General features: G+C 38.1%; 2 protein-coding genes and 1 long non-coding RNA gene across 4 annotated transcripts in view; 1 reads left to right on the top strand and 2 right to left on the bottom strand.

The window, feature by feature from the left end:
• arhgap35a (Rho GTPase activating protein 35a) overlaps nucleotides 1-9,511 on the bottom strand; it is a 65,217-nt gene extending 55,706 nt beyond the window's left edge. For both annotated transcript variants that reach the window (XM_027147923.2, XM_027147924.2), the window contains exon 1: nucleotides 9,097-9,511. The gene's annotated coding sequence lies outside the window, so the exon portion shown is untranslated. The remainder of the gene's footprint in view (nucleotides 1-9,096) is intronic.
• A 695-nt stretch (nucleotides 9,512-10,206) lies between these two features.
• Nucleotides 10,207-11,858, bottom strand: LOC113643593. The gene is made up of 2 exons (XR_007144354.1): nucleotides 11,685-11,858; nucleotides 10,207-11,333 (listed from the first exon to the last, which is right to left on the bottom strand). It is a non-coding gene; the product is annotated as an uncharacterized LOC113643593 (long non-coding RNA).
• A 1-nt stretch (nucleotide 11,859) lies between these two features.
• Nucleotides 11,860-19,678, top strand: ap2s1 (adaptor related protein complex 2 subunit sigma 1). The gene is made up of 5 exons (XM_027147925.2): nucleotides 11,860-12,030; nucleotides 12,541-12,690; nucleotides 15,145-15,258; nucleotides 16,946-17,005; nucleotides 18,196-19,678. The coding sequence occupies exons 1-5, from the start codon at nucleotides 12,028-12,030 to the stop codon at nucleotides 18,295-18,297; spliced, it is 429 nt and encodes a 142-aa protein (XP_027003726.1). The 5' UTR covers nucleotides 11,860-12,027; the 3' UTR covers nucleotides 18,298-19,678.
• The last annotated feature ends 475 nt before the right edge of the window (nucleotides 19,679-20,153 follow it).

The raw sequence follows: 20,153 nt of genomic DNA, 5'->3' as shown, positions 1-20,153 counted from the left end.
ACGGTGAACTGACAACATGTTGGCTGTTTTGGAACCGGTTCGTCTGGTCAGCCCACATTGTAACTGCCAAAAACACACAATCCAACATGAAAATGTACACATCTAGAGGTGTAGGTCTTGGATAAGTGTTTAAATCTGGTTGTCAGCCTAAAAAAAGCCTTAACGTGCAACAAAACAAACATGCCGACTCATCTAAAGGAGGGAGACTAATAATTAACACTTTTATAAATCAGGGCTTTTTTTAATTTGTCAAATCAGTGAATAGACTACAAATATTACAGTCATGGTTGCTTGTGAGCATTAGCAAGGCTTGATATTGATCTTTTCTGTGTCAAAGTGTCAAAATGTCAGGCTTCCAACCTCTGTGCATGTCATAGTAATCATCGAGCAAACAGGGTTTGTTTTTGTCCACACAAAGCACAAGATCAATCAGTGGAATATTGCTATGCTATGAAGAGTACTGACCCACAGATGAAAGGGAACGGCTGAAAATGAGTAACAATAACACCAGACACACAGAATATGTCATAAATTTGACTATGGTGGGGAAGTTGTAGCATTTCTGTTTTGAGGGAAGGGTGATGTTTTTTCACAGTGCTGTGAAGTCCAGCGATGGAAACATACATGCTTTCATTGCTTCAGGCAGCAGACTACTGGCACCAACAGAGAAACTTGTAGTCTGTCACGGTATCATTCTCTTCCTCCTTCTCTCTCAGTATGCTGTTTTCTACATTCCTCCACAGCGCAGTACAAAGACTCATCATGCCAGTCTGTATTACTCTGCTTTATTTACTAGTGTATGTCATGTAACATAAGATGAGGTTACATCTAACAGTGAATCAGACCCAGACCTGATAAAAGCAGGGAAATCTGACAAACATAAAAATAAATGAATAAATAAATGTATGAACAAAACAGCAGAGCAGAAGTGGCAAATCATGGTGAATACAAAGCTACAGCTGCACGGTCAAAGGAGCCAGAATAGGACACAAACTGGGAGCCATTCTTAAAGCCAAGTAAGTACCACGGGGAATCCAGCTTTCCGGCAAACAAAAGTCCCATCAAGATCCAAACCCAAGAACAGAGATTTATGCCTGGGTTTTTACACTGATGTGGAAAAAGCCCCAACAAATCCAGTACACAATGTTTATTTCCTCCTGTTCGGCCCTAATCCCAGGACAGCTAGCCGCCTTCGGAATAACTACAGGTCCAGTACGGACAGAACTGTCACCTTTGACCTCTTAAGCCTCAAGTCCAGGATCTGCTGAGCAGCACGGCCTACACTATGGGAGACAACAGGAAGTGTGAGAGATAAGACAGTGTGTATTTGTGTGTGTGTGTGTGAGAGAGAGAGAGAGAGAGAGAGAGTTCATATTACCATTATCAGCACATCTTTGGGTCACGGAAAAGCTACACACATTCACTGTGAGAAGACGACAACATGAAGACAACATAATTGTTGTCTGTACTGTAACTCCTCTGACTCTGTCCCGTTTTGTCAACACACATAAATGGAAGACAAACCCAGTAAAAAGCATTAACACTCAAAAGGCACTGCTGTTCAATCAGCATTCCGAAGCTGTGGTACATGATAAAACACCTCAGTCCCCGTCCCCGACCCCGACACCCCCCCTTAACTTATGAGACATAACAATGCATACATCTAGGGTCTGGGTTGAATCCTGAGATTAATCTTTGGCTTAATTTTTTTCAAATTTTGATAATTTACTGAAACCAGATTTATCGTAAGAGACCAGACAAAAGGCGAAGCAGGACAAGTACACAGAAAAGGTAACATCGGGTCACCAGGTGCTAAATATTAACACAACTGCTTTCAAAGCCTGCAGAACTAACGAGTGGATTTTACTTGAAGTTTTTCATGCGTTGAAAAATAAAATTTACATGCATTGCACATAGTTCATGCATTTTTTAGAAGCATATCTGCAACTGCTTGGTTTAGATTTTTAGCTTCTGTCAAAGAAGATGCAAGCTTTAATACTACTCTGTGCCATACCTGATGTTGTTCCCGACAATCTTGTATGTAACAAATAAACATAATGCAGTCATTGTTGTGTGTAATAGCTTTTGCAAGACAAAAACCAAAGTTCCTCTTGGTATACATGTTTATGTGATGGTAGGCATTCTTTTTTTTAGATGATCTTGTATACCTGCTAGTCTAATAACAATGGTCACTTTCCTGATCATACAGCAATAAAAGCCTTCAAATGTTTATGCTTCCTGACTGTCCTGGCAAGAAACTGTTAATGAGCTGCTGGGTAATAAAATGATATAATGACAATGCTGTAATATATCATGTCACAATACAATTTTTGTTATGGTTAATTATATCACTGTTTATTATATCTATTCATATTTTTTACATAAAAAACTACAAACCATTTTCCTTAAGTTTATTAAATGTTAAAATTGTGTACTGAATCTTTTATTTTATGTTTATTTATTCCTTCGTGGTGTAAATGTATTTTGAAGCTGTGGAATAGAAATATCACTGCACTAAGTTATAAACAGGGTTTTTAATATGCAATACTACAATTTTGTTGGCTTTAATCATGTTAACAAACCTGTACATCATGATATGGGTGAAGAAATGTTTACATGTCTTGTCTCGTCTCATTTTTGTCATGTTGCTCCAATCGTTGCTTTTTTATGCTGTTATTAGCAAGAAGTCATCATTACAATCACTTGATGTAATATCTTTTTTTTTTTTAAGGTATATTTATTTTATACAAGTGCACCGCTTGTGATTGCTAGAACTGTAGTAAGGCTGAAGGCTACAAGATTTTAAACAAGATAATCCACATGTTGAACTTTTCCTTCAAACATTTTGTCTGCAACATGTTTGCATGGTACACAGAAAGGGTGAAGATTGGCTAGTGATTGATTCTTGTACAAATAATAGGCCATTTCCATTTCTTCATTTTTTTCTGTAGATGAAAGAAGGTACCGTACACTTTCAAAGCTTTTCACTCACGTTAACCAATAAATGTTTCACTTGTAAATACTCAAGTAGCTATAAGTAGGTTTAATTCTGAAATCCTGCATAATAACAAAATTCATTGCCCACAGCCACCAGTATTGATACAGCTTCAATAAAACCTACTGGGTGTTTGCGGATTGTTTTCCCTTTTGTAATAGCATTTTGCTGTGCCGCTCTATAAAGTCGAACTGGTCAGACAAACAGCCGTAAAAACAAATAAATAAATAAAGCAAGACTAAAGGACATACTGTATCCGAATAAAGTCATTGGGGGCAGGTTACAGCCATGCCAGAGAGGCAACTTCAAGCCCGACTGCAGAGATAACATTTTAGCAGCTAATGGAGGTGGAACTAAATAAACAGGAATCTATTTCCTCGTGCCCTGTTGGAAGAAACAGAATAATAAAAAAATAGAAAAATGCTTTTTGCCAGACAGAACTTGACTCTTTGCCCTACATGAAGCCAATTCATCTTCCCTTGCCACCGTGCCTCTCGGCTTTATGGCTGCCTTCCCAGATTGCCCACGACAGCAAGTACCTCATTAGCTATATGGTGCCAGGCTGACAAACCATTGCAGAGTGGATCGATTCAGCCATGCCCGGCACCCTTACACACAGCCGTGCTTAGTCATCGACCAGCGGCCTGGACTGGCGCAAGATAAGAAATGTGTCAAAAATTTCTCGCTTATGTGACGGCAAACAGAAGTGACTAATGCATGCAGATAGCTGTCTGTTCAGGAAACTTTCATTCAAAGAAGTCAGAAATGTATATAAAAAAATGCATATAGAGATACTTCCTAGTCTTTATTTGATTAAACTGTGGGCTCGAGAGAGGTTGTTTTTATACCATGCTGATGCAATCGCCCCACCCTTGTGGTTGAATTGGCACAGAAATCACTGGCAGCGTTAAAGCGAACCACACTGGTCAAAAGACTGGTAAAGGATAAATAGGCCGACCCTGCCTTCAAACCAGCAAGATAGTCACTCATGTCAACTGCTACAGCTGTCACTTGTGCAGTGTCTAGCATTTCTGTTGTGTTTATCTCAATGAGCAACAAGAGTAGCTCTCTATACTGTTTTAAGCTAACTAGGTAAACACAAAAAACATTCCTGTATGTTTGGCAAACATTCCCAAAGCCTTTAATCTCATTTCTGTAATATTTTCTTGTCTATTCCCCCTATACCCGTATAACTACCTACTATCTACCAGTGATTAAACCTGCCATCTTTAATTACTTTCCGCTCGAACATTCCCACCATATTACCTTGCACAGGCAGGTGGGAGTGACAGTCACAATTAAGTCATCAAACTGTAGAGGTAAATATGTGAATGCTGCACAGCCACTGTTCATCTACATCAAATCAAATTCATCACTGATTAGAAATAAATCGTTTACCAGACGAGATGGGGAATCCAAACAACCTCCTGCTTCACCACAACTCCTGTGAAATCAACATCACCATTTTGAGGAATAAAGAACCATTTAGTTTCGTCTTCATGGGCTGGTTTTATGTTGAAGCAAAAAGCACAGACATAAGAAATAATGTTGAGGATATCTCCCACAGAGAGTGCTAAATCCAGCTAAGTCTCTCTCATACTACAGTCTATTGCTTGTGAATACTGGCTAACACACTGTCTCTCTCCCACCTCCCCTTACCAGGGGCATCTTTGGTGGACATCCTGCAGGAAATGGTGGTGCTGAAGGGGGGAAACCCACCACAAACAAAATTGCAGGAGGAACTCAAGAGAACAAGAAAGAGAAGAAGGAAATATTGCATGAAGAGAAAGAAACCATTGCAAGAACACCTTTGAACAGCTTTCTATAGAGCTTAAATGTTTAACAGAATAATACAAAGACTAAGTAAATCACAGCAGTTATACCCTAAGAACAGGGCGGAAATGGGATGTGGCCATGACAACTGTCTATTCATACCTTATCACATTTTTGGCGTGAGCAAAATTCCCAACACACCTGCAACGGAGCTCTATTGCATGGGGTGCAGCCAGGGCTTGGCCTGTGTCTGCGCATATCCTTTTCTCCTTCTCCTTTTTGTGTACTCTTTTCCTCACACGCTTGCACTTTCTACCCATTAAAGCCCCTCTTGTCCACAGGTGAAATGCTGAGTCACTATAAGACACACTCTGTGTCATCAAATGAATGCAGAAGGGACAGATTATTGACAAAACTCATTATCCAATCCAGTGCAGCAGCACAAATTCAGGAAATAGGAACACAGAAAGTGTCTGGCTTTACTACCCTCCAAAGCACCATCACTGCTTTCAGTTTTTTGGCCTGTTCATGTCTCTACTTCTTTGCTGACACATGTTACAAAAAACACAGCACTGCAAAGAAGGCCATAACTTCACAACGTCCAAACGTCCTCCGAGTACATCACCATGGACACCATTCTTTAAAACAACGTGGCCCTCCATTGTTGCAAAGACCGATGGCGGGTGATTTGAAACACTCCGACAATGGATAGCCGCTTTTCTTTAGAAGAGAGAGTGCTCGCTACACCTCCCCCAAAAGACCAGTGCAGATGTGATCATTTGTGGTAAATGCGTACACCAGCTCTAATCTGGTCTATTGGGGCCGTGATACCCATTAAAGTCGTATGACCATCACGTATTGATTCTAGTGTCCTCGGAGCTTTCTGGTAGCCTTTTCGGAGCATTATCGACTGTTAATGTTGGTTCATATTCGAATCCCCTTGTTGCAAGGCACTCCCTGGTAGTAAAGTGTTATCAAAAGATTTGAGGAATTGGGAGGTGTCAGGAGAACTCATTCAATGCAAGCAGATTTCTTAATGGAAATTCAGCTCCTCATTACAAAATGCAAGCTTTCTTCTAGTGTAATCCACTCTGGAACAAGGCAGCCATTCAGAACAGGAACCGTGTAATCTGGGGTAGACATTCTAAAGCGACTAATATTAGGTCCTCACTTTATCAAACACAAGCAGCCAATTAAAAATCAAATGTGTCAGATTTTACATTAAGTAAACCGTTTTAGAAACATTTCTTTGAATAACTATCAAAAATATATACTTAATAGCATCTGATGATGATGGAAGTTTATTAGGAGAAGTGTTTAACACTGGATGAAATTGAGACTAGGCAAAGACTGAGTGAGGGTGCGGTCAAGACTTGTATGGACTAGATTCACAGGCTACCACCTGCTTTCACTGAATGAAAACCGAATGACTCCATGACCTGAATGAGGCGGTTTTGGCTCACGTGGCGGCGGAATGACACAACATAAAAAACCGGTATTATAGAAGTTTGAACCGTGTCAGTAATTATACAATGTTTAGAGGTTATGGACGTAGGTAGATGATTAGTAAAAAGATAACTCAGATAAACAGGCAGACATTTGATCAGGTAATTCAAAATTGTAATAATGGTTTACAGGATTATTCACAGATCATGAAGTGATCTAAGCAGCTTCTGCCTTTCCAAATGACATCATTTATACTAAAATAAAAAGATCTGCAATCCAGCAAATGGTTTAATTAATACTCAAGTCAATCCCTATAGCCTTAATATTTGATTAGCTCTGAAAGTCCCTTGCAGCACTAACACTAGTTGTAAACACTCAAATTTGAGTTGTAACCGGAGTGCGCACAACAGAAATACATGTAAGCAAGATACAGATAAAGCTGAGGAATGAGAGATCAAACTCTCATAAGCCTTGATTCAATTTATCACACAATTTCATCAGGCCACTCAGAGAGAAAAGCTGCTCCTAGAACACTGATTACAATTGTAGATGAAGTAATGCTAAAAAAACAAAACAAAAAAAAAAAAAAAAACAACACTCACATTCCCAGTTGAAACCTATTTATCACTGGGAGGAAAATCATTTCTGAAAATGAACACAGTGTACAAACTATGTTCAGTCCTGGAAGGTCGTTCACAATAAAACAGGAACATGCTGTTAATATTCCACCTTCGTGGCTCAAAGTTGTGTGTTTGCAGTAACATGGAGAGCCAAGCAAAGAGATAAAAGATATGACAAAAATATTTCAGTGGAAAACAAGCATAAAGTTTAACTGAGACATTTAGACTAACCATTTCAGACATATGTTGTTTTGTTCCTATTTTACACAACCTGCCAAAAGCATGGGTGTGGTCAAGAAATGCAGATCTACACCTTGTATAAGCAACTCAGCACATAATATTGAAGTACAAAAAAATCAATAATATTCCGGGATCGAATACACACATGCTTTTTTCTAATCATTTACTGTTAACAGCAAATCTGTAAATAGCCAGTCTGAGCTTGCACTCATGATCAATCATAAATGTAAAAAAAAAAAAAATACTCAACTTCCTCCTGTATTTTTAGAGGTAAATATTTGGTTTTGTATGTGCATGTGATTAAACTGACAGAATGAAAATATGAAAAACAATATACTTGCTTTATCCATCTTACTACTCATATTTGAGCACATGCTGAATAATGCCCAATCATCAATTTGGTGAAAGTAGAATTTACTAGTGAATGTTTTCTGCCTCTCCACACTGATATTACACCTATTCCTAACACCTTATGCTGTATTTTCATACAATTACATAAGTATTACAACAGTTTCTTGTTTAATGAATGCTTGGCCAGATGGGAGAATATGGTTAAGCAGACTCACTACACACTTGCACAAATTTATCTCATGAAAAATAACAGATGAAGAGTAACTAATTAACAGTATCTGCATAAAAAAGGAACTTAACAGTAACTGCTGTTTGATTATTAAAAAAAATAATAAATAAAAAGGCCGACTGGGCAGACATTCCATTCTGCCTTATCAGTCATTCCTGATTTGATAAACTTTTGACAGCATGACCTTAGCCGAGGAACATGGACTCATTTCTGCTCCGTTAATTCTAGTCAACAAATTCCTCGGTCTTTGACGTGCAAAACTCCTCTCTGTGTTCCCTCAGAGTTGCAGGGCTGCCAGTAAACCATATTTAGATACTGCGCAGGCCAAAGAGTCTTTAAAATGACATGAATGCTTACAAGAACATGACACTCTGTCATCCTGAAAAGACTTTTGGACCAAATACAAGTTAATAAGCAACATCCAAAGTCTAAGGCCATGCTACTGTCACTAACTTGAGCAAACACACACACACACACACACACACACACACACACACACACACACACACACACACACACACACGTGCATGAAACATAATGCAGAACACGCCATGATTGAAAATGTTTAGGATAAGAGATGTGGCACTTTCCAAGCGACAGACAGTGACCTTGCTAAGTGAAAGTAGGATATTATAATTTGTGGCATCTGTAGAAAAGAAAATTCTTAGACCTTTCTACTCCCCTAGTGTAAAAAGCTGTAGTTTTTTTTTTTTTACACTGGGGTTATATTTTTGATTTCACTCAGTAAGTCAGTCAAACATTGCAGATGTGTATATAGAAAAATAGGGAACTCTGTTAGCAGAAAAAAAAGAGTTTGTCTATGGGATTGACAAACAGTTCAGATCGTCTCAACGCAATGAAATTCTGATAATCATACAAGTAAAAAAAATATATATATAGGATAAGTGCTGGAAATTAACCAACAGACAATGTACATGAACGAAGGCTAAAGCTACTTTGCTGTATATATACACACAGATTTATCAACGTACGTATACACATGTCTATTTTGAGCTCTGGATAATCTAACTATATCAGAATGGACTCCATTAGAAATAACAATGGGCTCTCCCCTTCTCCCATTTGTACACATGACATCCATGACTGAAAGTAACAGTAACTCAAAAGATCATATCAAACAAAGAAACAGCACACAAAAAGGAAGTAAAACGGTCATAAATGTCTTTAAAGTGCCTTGCAAATTGTCCAGGAGAAGGAATCGCTGATCCCAATCCCATAACACACTTCTAACATTGTCTCTCCTGCGCACTACAGCTACATTCACTTTCCTACTAATCCAATTCTCTTCATATCAACCTGGTGTTAAAATGAATTGTGATGGTGAAACTGGTCCAATAGAGTTTAGAGTTTTGTTTATTTGTTCCATTGAAAAATAAAAATAAATAAAAATAAACAAGATTAAGAAAAGAACCGGTACATACCACAGCATTGTCTGTCTGTCTTCTCCACTCCTTTTTCTCTCTCGTTTTAGATTCAGAAACACTAGAATTAACACTTCGTGTAGTCACGTTCATTTAATTCTCTTCCTTTTTTTTTTGGAGTCTCAACAATACTCTTCTCACAATTATGAATCCATGGAACAAAGTTTTCTGCGCGTTTTTTGTTGTTTTGCGCCCGAGTTGCTGTTATTGTTAGTGAAACAGAAAACAGGCGAATCAAACAGTGAAGAAAAACAAGCCGGAATGTCCGGATCTCTCCCTGTGTTTCTGCTGGGAAAGGAGGGGGGCGTAGAGAGAGAGAGAGAGAGAGAGAGAGAGAGAGAGAGAGAGAGAGAGAGAGAGAGAGAGAGAGAGAGAGAGAGAGAGACTGGTATCGGGTTGTGCGTGTGCTCCCTGCGTCCAGCACGCTCTTTTCACCACCACTTCTTATTTCCTTTGTTGTGCCCAAAAAAACATCCCGACTTCTTTTTCCGTGTCCGTGTTTTTAAGCGTCTCGGCAGGACGGTGTAATAAAACTCTACAGCAACAAAGCGCAGATTTCTATTTGCGGAAAACACAACGGAGCTGACGCAACGCGCAAGGCGATCATTTCTGAAGAGTGTGTGCGCCTGAACGTGTGTGTGCGTAAGTGCGGGGTTTTTCAGCTTCCCAATAATGGCGGATCCTCTCCCGTTCCCAGCCTCTCCTCCCTTCAACCACTCCGACACACACACACACACACACACACACACACACACACACACACACACACACACACACACACACACACACACACACACACACACACACACACACACACACACACACACACACAATAGGCAACGACAGCGCAGCCTCGGTGTGTGGCACAGCAACACACAAATACACAAAGTCCATTAAATGCTGCATATTTTCAAAAAGCCTAAGAAATGGACCACCTAAAGAACCTATTTTAATTTAGCAGCAGCAACAGCGATAATAATAAGAATAAGAATAATAGTTATAGTAATAAAAAATAATAATAATTATGAATAATAGTTATAGTAATGAAAATAGTAGTTATAGTAATAATAATAATATGAATAATAATAATTGCAGTATTGATGTTATATGTGTATGCTTTTCATTTTTATTTATTTTTATCCATGTATACACATTTTCTTTGACTTTACTTCCTTGATTTTAAGTACTTATTGTATGCCTCAGGAGACACCCATTCTGCCTTTATTATGGCACTTAAATCCTGTTTTAATCAATTGATAAAAAAAAAAAAAAAAAACAAGGGTCAGAATTATTGTCCCCAAAGGCTCTGTTGGTTATGAAAATGAAGTTTCTGAATTCAGATGTGTTTTACAGCCAAGGACATTAATCATTCTGGAGAGCACTGGAGAGAGCAGTGCTGTGGGTCTTCAAGCTGTCATAGGATTCTTGCTGAGTAATAATTCATTTTACCCCAGTGGCTATTAGTGATCATATAGAATTACACCATAAACCCACATTATACAATGACACAACAGCAATAATAAACAAACAAATAAAAATGCTATTTCACAGATGAATATATTAGGACAAAATCATTGTTATCATTGTGTAATCATTGTGCTGCCCATTTTATTTAAAACCTTTTTCAACCTGCTTGTGTGTGTGCAGAAATGATTGGTTTGATTTATTTGTTCACTCTACATTTGTTAGAAATCAACATTTCTTTTTTTATTTTAACTATTTTCCGCTTTCACCGGGTCTGTTTTTGTGTTCAACGTTGGGTTAGGCATAAATAAAATTCTAGAATGAAGAACAGAGGTACAATTATGCTAATCAAACTGACCACACAATGACCTTCAGGAAAACTGTTATTAAATAAGTGGCACAAAGATCCTATTGCAACACAATTAAGGTCCATTACATGGTTGGGCCTGTAGACACTCAGACGTGAATACTGTGAGCTGAGCACCAAAAACATTACAATAAGTTTCCTGACAGTAATTGTCTTCTAAAACAGGCATATTACACACACACACACACACACACACACACACACACACACACACACACACACACACACACACACACACACAACAACAACAACAACAACAACACACAACAACAGGAGTAAAAAAAAGCAGTAAAATCTCTTGAGGGCAGCTGCATTCCTCCTGCACTCAGTTGTGCAATCAGAAACTCCACACTGAACCACGTCATGGTACACAGGACAATCTCTCAGTCTGTAGCCAAACAAGCTGCTGATAAAAGGAAGATTTTAACACCATCAGCTGTTATTTCATTACTTTAATCAATACTTATGATTATTTTGTTTTCTGACACACAAGATCAGCAGTTTCATGTTACACTGTAAAATGTTACACAACGTGTAAAAAAACAAAAGGTTTTTTTTATTTTTAAATATTTAAAATAAAAAAAAAAAAATAATTTTAATAATAATAATATATAATTTTTTGCTTACAAGACCTACACATTTTTAGTGACCAAACCACACCCTATGTAAAGCTTAGAACTAGAATTAGTCTTTTCGAAATAAATAAATAAAATTATGTAATTATAAGAAATAATTTCATATAAACGTACAAACGTACATAAAAGTCCAAAGATTTTTTTTTTGTCCAAACATTTTTCCTCTCACATGATCCTACGATTCAACGTCACACCCCCCGCGCTAAGTAAGAATGGTACTTGTAGTTTTCTATATGCTTCTTTCTCTTAAACTGCCGTTAAACGACTGACGTTAAAAAACGTCATTACCCATAATTCCTCAGGTTCTCCAGGCCTCTAAAGCTTTGTAAGCAGGAGTAATAACAGGTTAGTGGCAGGAAAAGCCAGCATATTGGAGGTCTTCTTCAAAATACAAAAAAATTTCTATACAGATATAACGAATTGTTGAATAATTAGCGTCATTTATCTGGCCGGAGATCTCTAAACATGGTAAGTTCGATTCTGTGTTATTAATAACTAGCATCCAGTGTAGCTAATGTGGCTAGGCTAGTTAGCTTTAGCAGCCTTGCTAACTAATGTAACGATAAGTAGAATACGGAGAAATAATAAATAAACAGCGATAAAACAACGAATATATAATTCTACTTTTTTTATTTGATATATTACAATATTAATTGCTCAGAAATTTGCTAAAATGGTCTAAAATAACGAGAACTAATTCATACCAACGCTACATCCACTATCTCTCATCTAATCATCTAAACGACCTCCCTGTCTAATGTAACTGTCTTTGTCCTCTTCTGTTGTTCTGTGTCATTATTTAAAGGATCCTGGGAGACGTTTTATACATTTTCCTGTGCAGGAAAACTCCCCCAGCTTTTAGTGTACATTACTATACATCCATGATGATGTCTGACGTGGTGACACAACTGAGTTAGTGAATAACACCCCATTTATTCCTCTACACTGGACTGTATGTGTTTGTTTTTGCTTTTGTAGATTCGCTTTATTCTGATTCAGAACCGAGCAGGAAAAACCAGACTGGCCAAATGGTACATGCAGTTTGATGACGATGAGAAGCAGAAGCTCATCGAGGAGGTTCATGCTGTAGTCACTGTCCGAGATGCCAAACACACTAACTTTGTAGAGGTAACATTCTCCTTACTCATTTCCTGCCTCTCTACATAGATTTAATTGATCCTCTATAGAGCCGTGGGATATAAAATCCAAATCAGCTCCAAATAGATCTTGGGAATAATTGTACCTGGTTATTTCTCTCCCCCCGTCCCCCCGCCAAACTACGACTGTCTGTAGCTGATCACATGAGTTGATTGTACTTCGCTATCTAATAATACTTATGAAAGTAAGAGATTAACAGAGTAAGAATAGCGGTACTCAGTACTACATCTAAAGTACCCAATCGCAGCTCATTTTGTCCAGCGTTACGTTTAGGGGAATGAAAATGTAAAGTTTTGTCAGTAAAGAAACAGACTGGCAAGCACCCGTAGATCGTTCATTTCAGAATGTTGATGAGACACGTGACTTCTTCATAAGTGATCGATGTCAAAGCTGTAAACACGACAGCATCCGTCTTTCATGAGGGGACTAGAGCATTGTGACGGTTCGGTTTCCAGGTGGAAACGTAAAAAAAAAAAAATTAAAAAAAGACACACGAGTCTCCTGGAAATCCTGTAGAATCCAACCAGTCGGATGAAACTCCTGATGATTTTTCAATTTGGTTCCAACGGTTCAAGGGCATGTGGCATTTGAAATTAGTGTGATGGTAACTATTGATGTACATTATTACAATCCAAATGACCAAAACTGAATTGAAGTATTTTTCAAACTAATAGCAAATTGGATTGGATTCTGTTTGTTCAAGCATAAATTGTGACGTCATTCAAATGAACATGCAAATGACTGTTTTCAGGTTCATTACATGAAAATGAATTTAAATATAATAATAAAACCAAGCCATTGTTCTTGAATAAGAGATTAAAATATATATCAGGATAACAAGAAGGTGTCAGAACAGTCATCTGTTCATGACATTTTACTTTTTGGCTGTGGACCACAGATTTCCAATAGTTTAAACCCCTCTCCAACACTGTTGGACAAGTTTCTGTGCATGGCATAGAAATGTAACTGCAAAGGGAATCTTCTATTCTCTTTGAGTTTTGCCAGCCTCCATACGCAGTGCTGATGAAGTGAAACAGCAGAAAGGTTCTGCTATTGATATGACAAGGTCATAACTCATAAGACATGGGAAATGCAATTGCAAGTGGAGTTTACTTTTAGGTTCGAAATTCGTCAGACGTTGTACGGTCATGTAAAGGAAAATGCAAATGGTCACACATGATTTGCATTTTCCTTTGTATGATGTCACATTTTATGCACATATAAATAGAAAACAGAATAGTCCGGAGAATACGACCACAGAAATGGGACTACAGCTTATTGTATATTAAAGTGTCTATAAGCTTCCTGTGAAGCTATCATAGCTGATCAACTCTAATATTAAACTTAGTGAAGATTTAGTACTTTAATGGTAATACACATGCTTATTGACACTGAAATAAGAACAAAATCCAAACAAATATTCACTCTTTCTCTTTGATTGAATCTCGTATCTTGTTCTCTGAGGCATGTGGTGCGCTGCACGCTACCGTGCCATTATGTAGTGAGCAAACGCACTCTGGAAGTTAATGATTTGGCCCAATGTGAACATGGCATGAATCAGAGTAAGTGTAAGATCCTAAAGCTGCCAGGAATAAAGGACAATATTGCACTGTTATGGTAGGATTTTTATCTGTACTGTGTGCTTGTAGCAAATATTGTCCAAAGGATTTTGTACTGACCAACACATCATGCTGTATGGTAGAAGGCACTGTTTTTCTTTTTAAGCTCAGGAACCAAAAAAAGAACATATTTACTCCTTTAACAGAATTTACATTGCCATAGACTCAGAATATACCTGTGTGTACAGTTAAAGAAACAGCTTCAGAACAGGGAGGAGGATTTGCACTGAAAGTAGTTTTACTTGTCTGTATGCAGAAAGGTGGGGTGCATTTAAATCCTGGATAAACACAATAACCAAAGGTTTGATCTGAAATATGGGGACACGTGTCCACACCATCCTGCGACCCCAGAGAGCTAATCAGCCACCTAACAGCTTGTAGACTAGCTTACCTGTTCAAAACAGCACAGCACCAAAACTATAGATTCTTTATAGCCCCAAAGTTAGCTTTGCTTGCTGGTTATGCAGCTAAAAATGTCCTGGTGCCAATGACATGATCGTGTAATCATTTATACGTCAGATGTAAAGGGATGAAGCTAAAAGATCACAAGTTGAGCTTGTACAGAATGCTCAGAGGATTATTCATCCCCCACCCCCAAACGGACAGAGTAATGAAGTAATAGTCAGTTATAAATTAATACAGGAACTTAATGGTGACACCCCCCCCCCCACACACACACACACCAATCTACATAATTGAAATGATGCAACAGTTTAACACACAAAAAAAAACAATAAGCAAAATCAGGAGTACTGTATGTGGTGAATAAGCTCATCCCCTGACCATGTGTTTCTCTTCACTGCAGTTCAGGAACTTCAAGATTATCTACAGACGCTATGCCGGTCTGTACTTCTGCATCTGTGTGGACGTTACTGACAATAACCTGGCTTATCTGGAGGGCATTCATAACTTTGTGGAGGTAAGTTTTACATCAGTGCTTACCTCTATATCTTTGCGTGACTTCAGAAACCATCTGCTTGGTTTCAGAGGGTTAAAACATTATTAGTACTTATTACTACAAATTGGGTTCCATGAGTTAAACCGTAAATTTGTTTGCGAAACAAAGAGGAGTTAAATAAGCAGGGCTGAGCAGAATGTTTAGCTCAGTGCTGAGGAAACACGGCAGGTAGCATCTCGCTGCAGATTTAGGTGGCTTTCACAAGGGCAGCTTAATCCAAAAGTTTACAGTTAGCGTAAAAATTGGTAATGTGAAATCTCTCATGTGGACCGAGAAGCGCTTTGTGGTACCGAACCCGAGACTGCCTGTAGGTTACACTGGAACGTCCCGTGAAGGCAACTCGTACTCGGGTCTACAATTCTACAGGAAGTAAATTAACCTTTGAGTGTGTGTGTGTGTTTTTGTGTGTGTGTGTTGATGATGACTTTATTAGTTTTCACAACCTATGTTTACCATAATAGATGAAATGCCTTAACTGTGCATAACAACACACACAAAAAGGTGAGTCGGACCACAGCAAATACCAGACTACAACAATGTTGAAGCTTAAATGTTAAAAATAAAAATAAAAATCGAGCAATATAACAGCATGGATACTATTGATGGTATCAAACGTAAATATCTGGCAACCAGACATCATGATCTGCCTCGCAATGTATAACACCACAAGAATGGCTAAAATTTTTACAACTTTTTAATCTTTCGAACGCTAATTTTAAATCTGAAACTGACTCATTCAGTACGCCAGCAGCTGTATGCAACCAAACATCAGTTCAACATATGAATGATTGAGGTGATTAAAAGTCTATTAAAAATGAACAAGATCGAACTGCAGCTAATTACCTACAAACTTTTCACTGTTGCAGTCGATTCAATTCAAAACGCTTTTGATTCATTTTACGTTTCTAGCCGAAGCTGTGATTGACATCGATTCATTTATTAAACCCGAATTGTAGATTTGGATGACAGTAATGCAGTAGTTATGTCAAGTCCGCTATCTATAACCACTCTCATTTGTGGCAACACAACATATTAAATTATCATTGCAGTAATGTTTTACGAGCGTGTTTCCGCATTTGTAAGGTGAGCGAGTCCACTGTCCAGCAGTTTAAGAGCACAGTGACCTGAAATGCTGGCACTTCCTCTGTCCTCTAAACACGACTCCCAGATCTCTTCCTCAGTTCCATTCACCCTGTAATAACCTTTACTCAGGGTTTTTCTATTTATTTAATACAGCTGTGGACTTCACAAGCTACCATTATTACAGTTATACTTCCTATTGAGTTCTTCAAATGTAATAGGTTTAATCTATGCATTTAACAAAATCAGAAGAACTGAAAACTAGATTTAAAAAAAACCTACAAAGACCCAACCGATCAGGACAAGGTGCCGTCTTTCTCGTCCTGTCAATCATCATATTTTGTCGATTCAGAAAAGTCAAGTATCTTGTGTAGTGTGTGCGCATTACAGCCTTCGCACTTCTGCCAAAATCACTACACCTTTAAAATGGATGCTGCAAGGATAAGCCCATGATTTATTCCTCAAATTGAGAATTTTTTTTTTGTCATGGCATTTGCTAGACTGTCATTTTAATTAGTCATTTGTTCATTGTTTCACATCGTTTCTTCTGATTCTCGCCATTCGACAGGTCTTAAATGAGTATTTCCACAATGTCTGCGAATTAGATTTGGTCTTCAATTTCTACAAGGTGAGTACAAAACCCTATGACGGCCTACCACACACTAACAATGATGAGATATTCATAGGGTGGAGAATTTCTAAGATGATCCCGAGATGAAGCACTCTAGAAAATAAGGAAGTGGAAAAAAACATATTGAACCTGTAGTATAGGATTACCATGGCAACTGGTATTTGATGCATAATTACAACAATCATAACAGTTAAGCACATGCACATCGTTTCAGCTTGGAGGAGGCTTCATATAAAGGGAAAATTGTAAGCAATTAAGAAGAGCCTGTGATAATTGCATTCAGCTTCTCCACTGCTAATTGCCGGATTGTTTTTTTACAAAACCGCCTAATGGACGAGACTTAACAAAGCTGCACCCACGCTAACAGCCGCAACGGCAGGAGTGATAAACATGGTGCCGAAAATTAGCCTGTTCGCTCATAATTACTGGTCAGACGCTAAAGGACTTCACATCATATCCTAGGCTGTTGTGTTGGATTGGAAGCTCTCGTCTGAGCCTGATCTAACAGACTGCGGTTTCACTTAATGAAATATTTGTTAGGAAAATTCTAATAAGGCAGGGTGATGAAGCAAAAAAACAAAACACATCATGATAGATAATGGTCAGCTGTTGATCAGTTTTGTGCAACGTCAGTTCTGGCTATAATTCACAGTTTTAATATTATGCACTTGCTCTGATATAATAACATTACACAAACAGGGACACCACATAATCGAACACTAAAACGTTCATTATTTAAACATCTCTGATGGAGTGAAGCTTCCTGTTTCTCAATAAGATGACAAGCTGTGGGTTTTAGTCTTATTAACAGATTAGTTTATGCCAAGAGAGAAGAAAAAAAGGGGGAGCACTAATATAGCAAGGTCAGTGATGACAGGAACTAACTTGTTACACACACGCGCGCACACGCACATATAATGTGAAATATTTTATTGGGTCAGCATACTTCCCAGTTCTTAATTGATAACAAATGCAGCTGCAGGGGGCTGTATGATAATTTCACTCTGTACAAATGATGATTTTAAATATTTGTAATGTTAGCATGTAATGTGCCGCCACCTCCACACAATGACTTACTATATTTATTTTGCAAACTCTCTCACTCACACTCACACACACTCTCTTACTCTCTCTCACTCACTCACTCACTCACTCACTCACTCACTCACTCACACTCTCTCTCTCAGGTGTACACAGTGGTAGACGAAATGTTCCTGGCTGGAGAGATTCGAGAAACGAGCCAGACGAAGGTCCTAAAGCAGCTGCTCATGCTGCAGTCACTGGAGTAGAGATGTCACTGAACTGCAGCCATACACCACCACCGCAGCAGGATCCTCTTGAACCCGCTGAAAGCCAGTCTGTTTTATTTCTGTGTATAGATGTTGTCAATTATGAATATATATATATATATATATATATAAACCCCCAACATTTCAGCCTCTTAAAGCTGTGCTACGTAAGATTTTAAGAGGTTGAGTGTGTAACAGCTTTATAATGCTGAGAGAGATGACTGAATGAAAAATCAGTTATAAAAGCGTGCACCTGATTTCTTCAACTGCCTTTTCAGACGTTCAGGTGTAGCCCTTTTTTTTTTTCATTTAAGACCAAATTCAGTGATCCCTATCAACTGACTACAGGAGTATAAATGTTGTAGATGCCTCATAACACAGTGTAACTGCAGTTAAAACTGCACTGCCTATTTTGTTCCATTGCTATTTTTTGGTGCATTCAGTTTATTATCCAATGAATTTCAAGATTGAACATGCAGTTTTGTGAGGCCTCGGTAGTCGGTATTGTCTTTGATAGTGACTCTATGCCTATTAAACCATTAACACTATACTGCTTAATAACCAGCCTGAGTCATAAAACCTACAATGGAACTGGAATTTCTGAGAAAATACGTGAAACCTCTATACAATCATACGTGTTAAAAGGAAAGAAAAAAAATCCCTTGCAGATTAACACCATTAGTTCTGGGAATTTTTTTATCGTGTGTATCCATGTGTTTTAGCTTAGTCATACAGTCTGAATCTAACAGCTTCATTCCAGAAGGTAAACCGCTCCCTAACCTTGCTTAGTTACCAGTACCAACATGCACACCGTCGAACCCAAACTGTTCAGCGTTAGCCCACTGGCTATATGAGCATCTAAGACACCTTGAAGAAGTTGAGCTATTAGCAGTAATTGTGGCATGTTGGCTGAGTGAACAAAGGCAGACAGTGATGGGGAGGTTTTTTTAGCCAGCAAGGCTGAACAGATCTCGCAGCACTCACAGGGAAAATACACAACAAAAGACTGCATCTACTTTTTATCTCCAAATTCTGTGGCTCTGCTCCCAACTAGTGCTTCCATAGCAACAGCTCTGGCCAGCCTTGAGCCACATTGGACTGGTTTTCTGGATTCTGGTTAAGCTTAGACCTGGACATTTACATGCAAGAAATGATCATTCCTTAGTCCATTTAGCTTTTCTTATGGCTTGATCAGAATCTGTGATTCTCCTCCATTAAATGTTTAAAGTTTTTAATCTGTCTTAATTTTTGTCTTTTCAGTGTCATTTTCATTGTTTTTGATTTCATCTGAAATATATTGTGCACTTGTCTGTGAGATTGAGGAGTGAAGGTATGTATCAGATCAATATGTACTCAATAAAAGGAACAAGAAATAAAAGTAGCAATATTAAGAGTTTCTTGATGTATATATCTATAGTTTTTTTTTGAATGTTGGATTTTAACCCATTTTGATTAGATTAACAATTAGAGATGATTTGCTCAGAGTATGGAATCTGGATTGTTAACAATTATTGTGCTGCAACGCCATCTACTGGTGAAGGGAGGCGTATAATATCTTAAATAGCTGTCCTCCAAGGTCAGGTTTAAAGAGGGTGGGTAGTATAAAATACATAATATGACCCAAATAATTACTTAAAATCTTAAAACTAATTTACTCACTTCCCATTAAAGCATCCCATGAAAATTCAAGACAAAAATAAGAAAGTTTATAAGCCATAAACATTAATACAGTATAAATAAGTGCACACTAACACGAACATTTACAAGCTCAGTGTGTGTAATGTGTTTGTATAAAGTCATTAGTAGTCAGTAGTCATTATGGCAAGGTCACATCTTTTAGAAAAGAAATATTTTTT

This window comes from Tachysurus fulvidraco, chromosome 11, assembly GCF_022655615.1.
Source record: "Tachysurus fulvidraco isolate hzauxx_2018 chromosome 11, HZAU_PFXX_2.0, whole genome shotgun sequence".
NCBI lineage: Eukaryota > Metazoa > Chordata > Actinopteri > Siluriformes > Bagridae > Tachysurus > Tachysurus fulvidraco.
The sequence above is the reverse complement of the archived record's forward strand: the minus strand, read 5'-3'. Positions and strand labels throughout refer to the sequence as shown.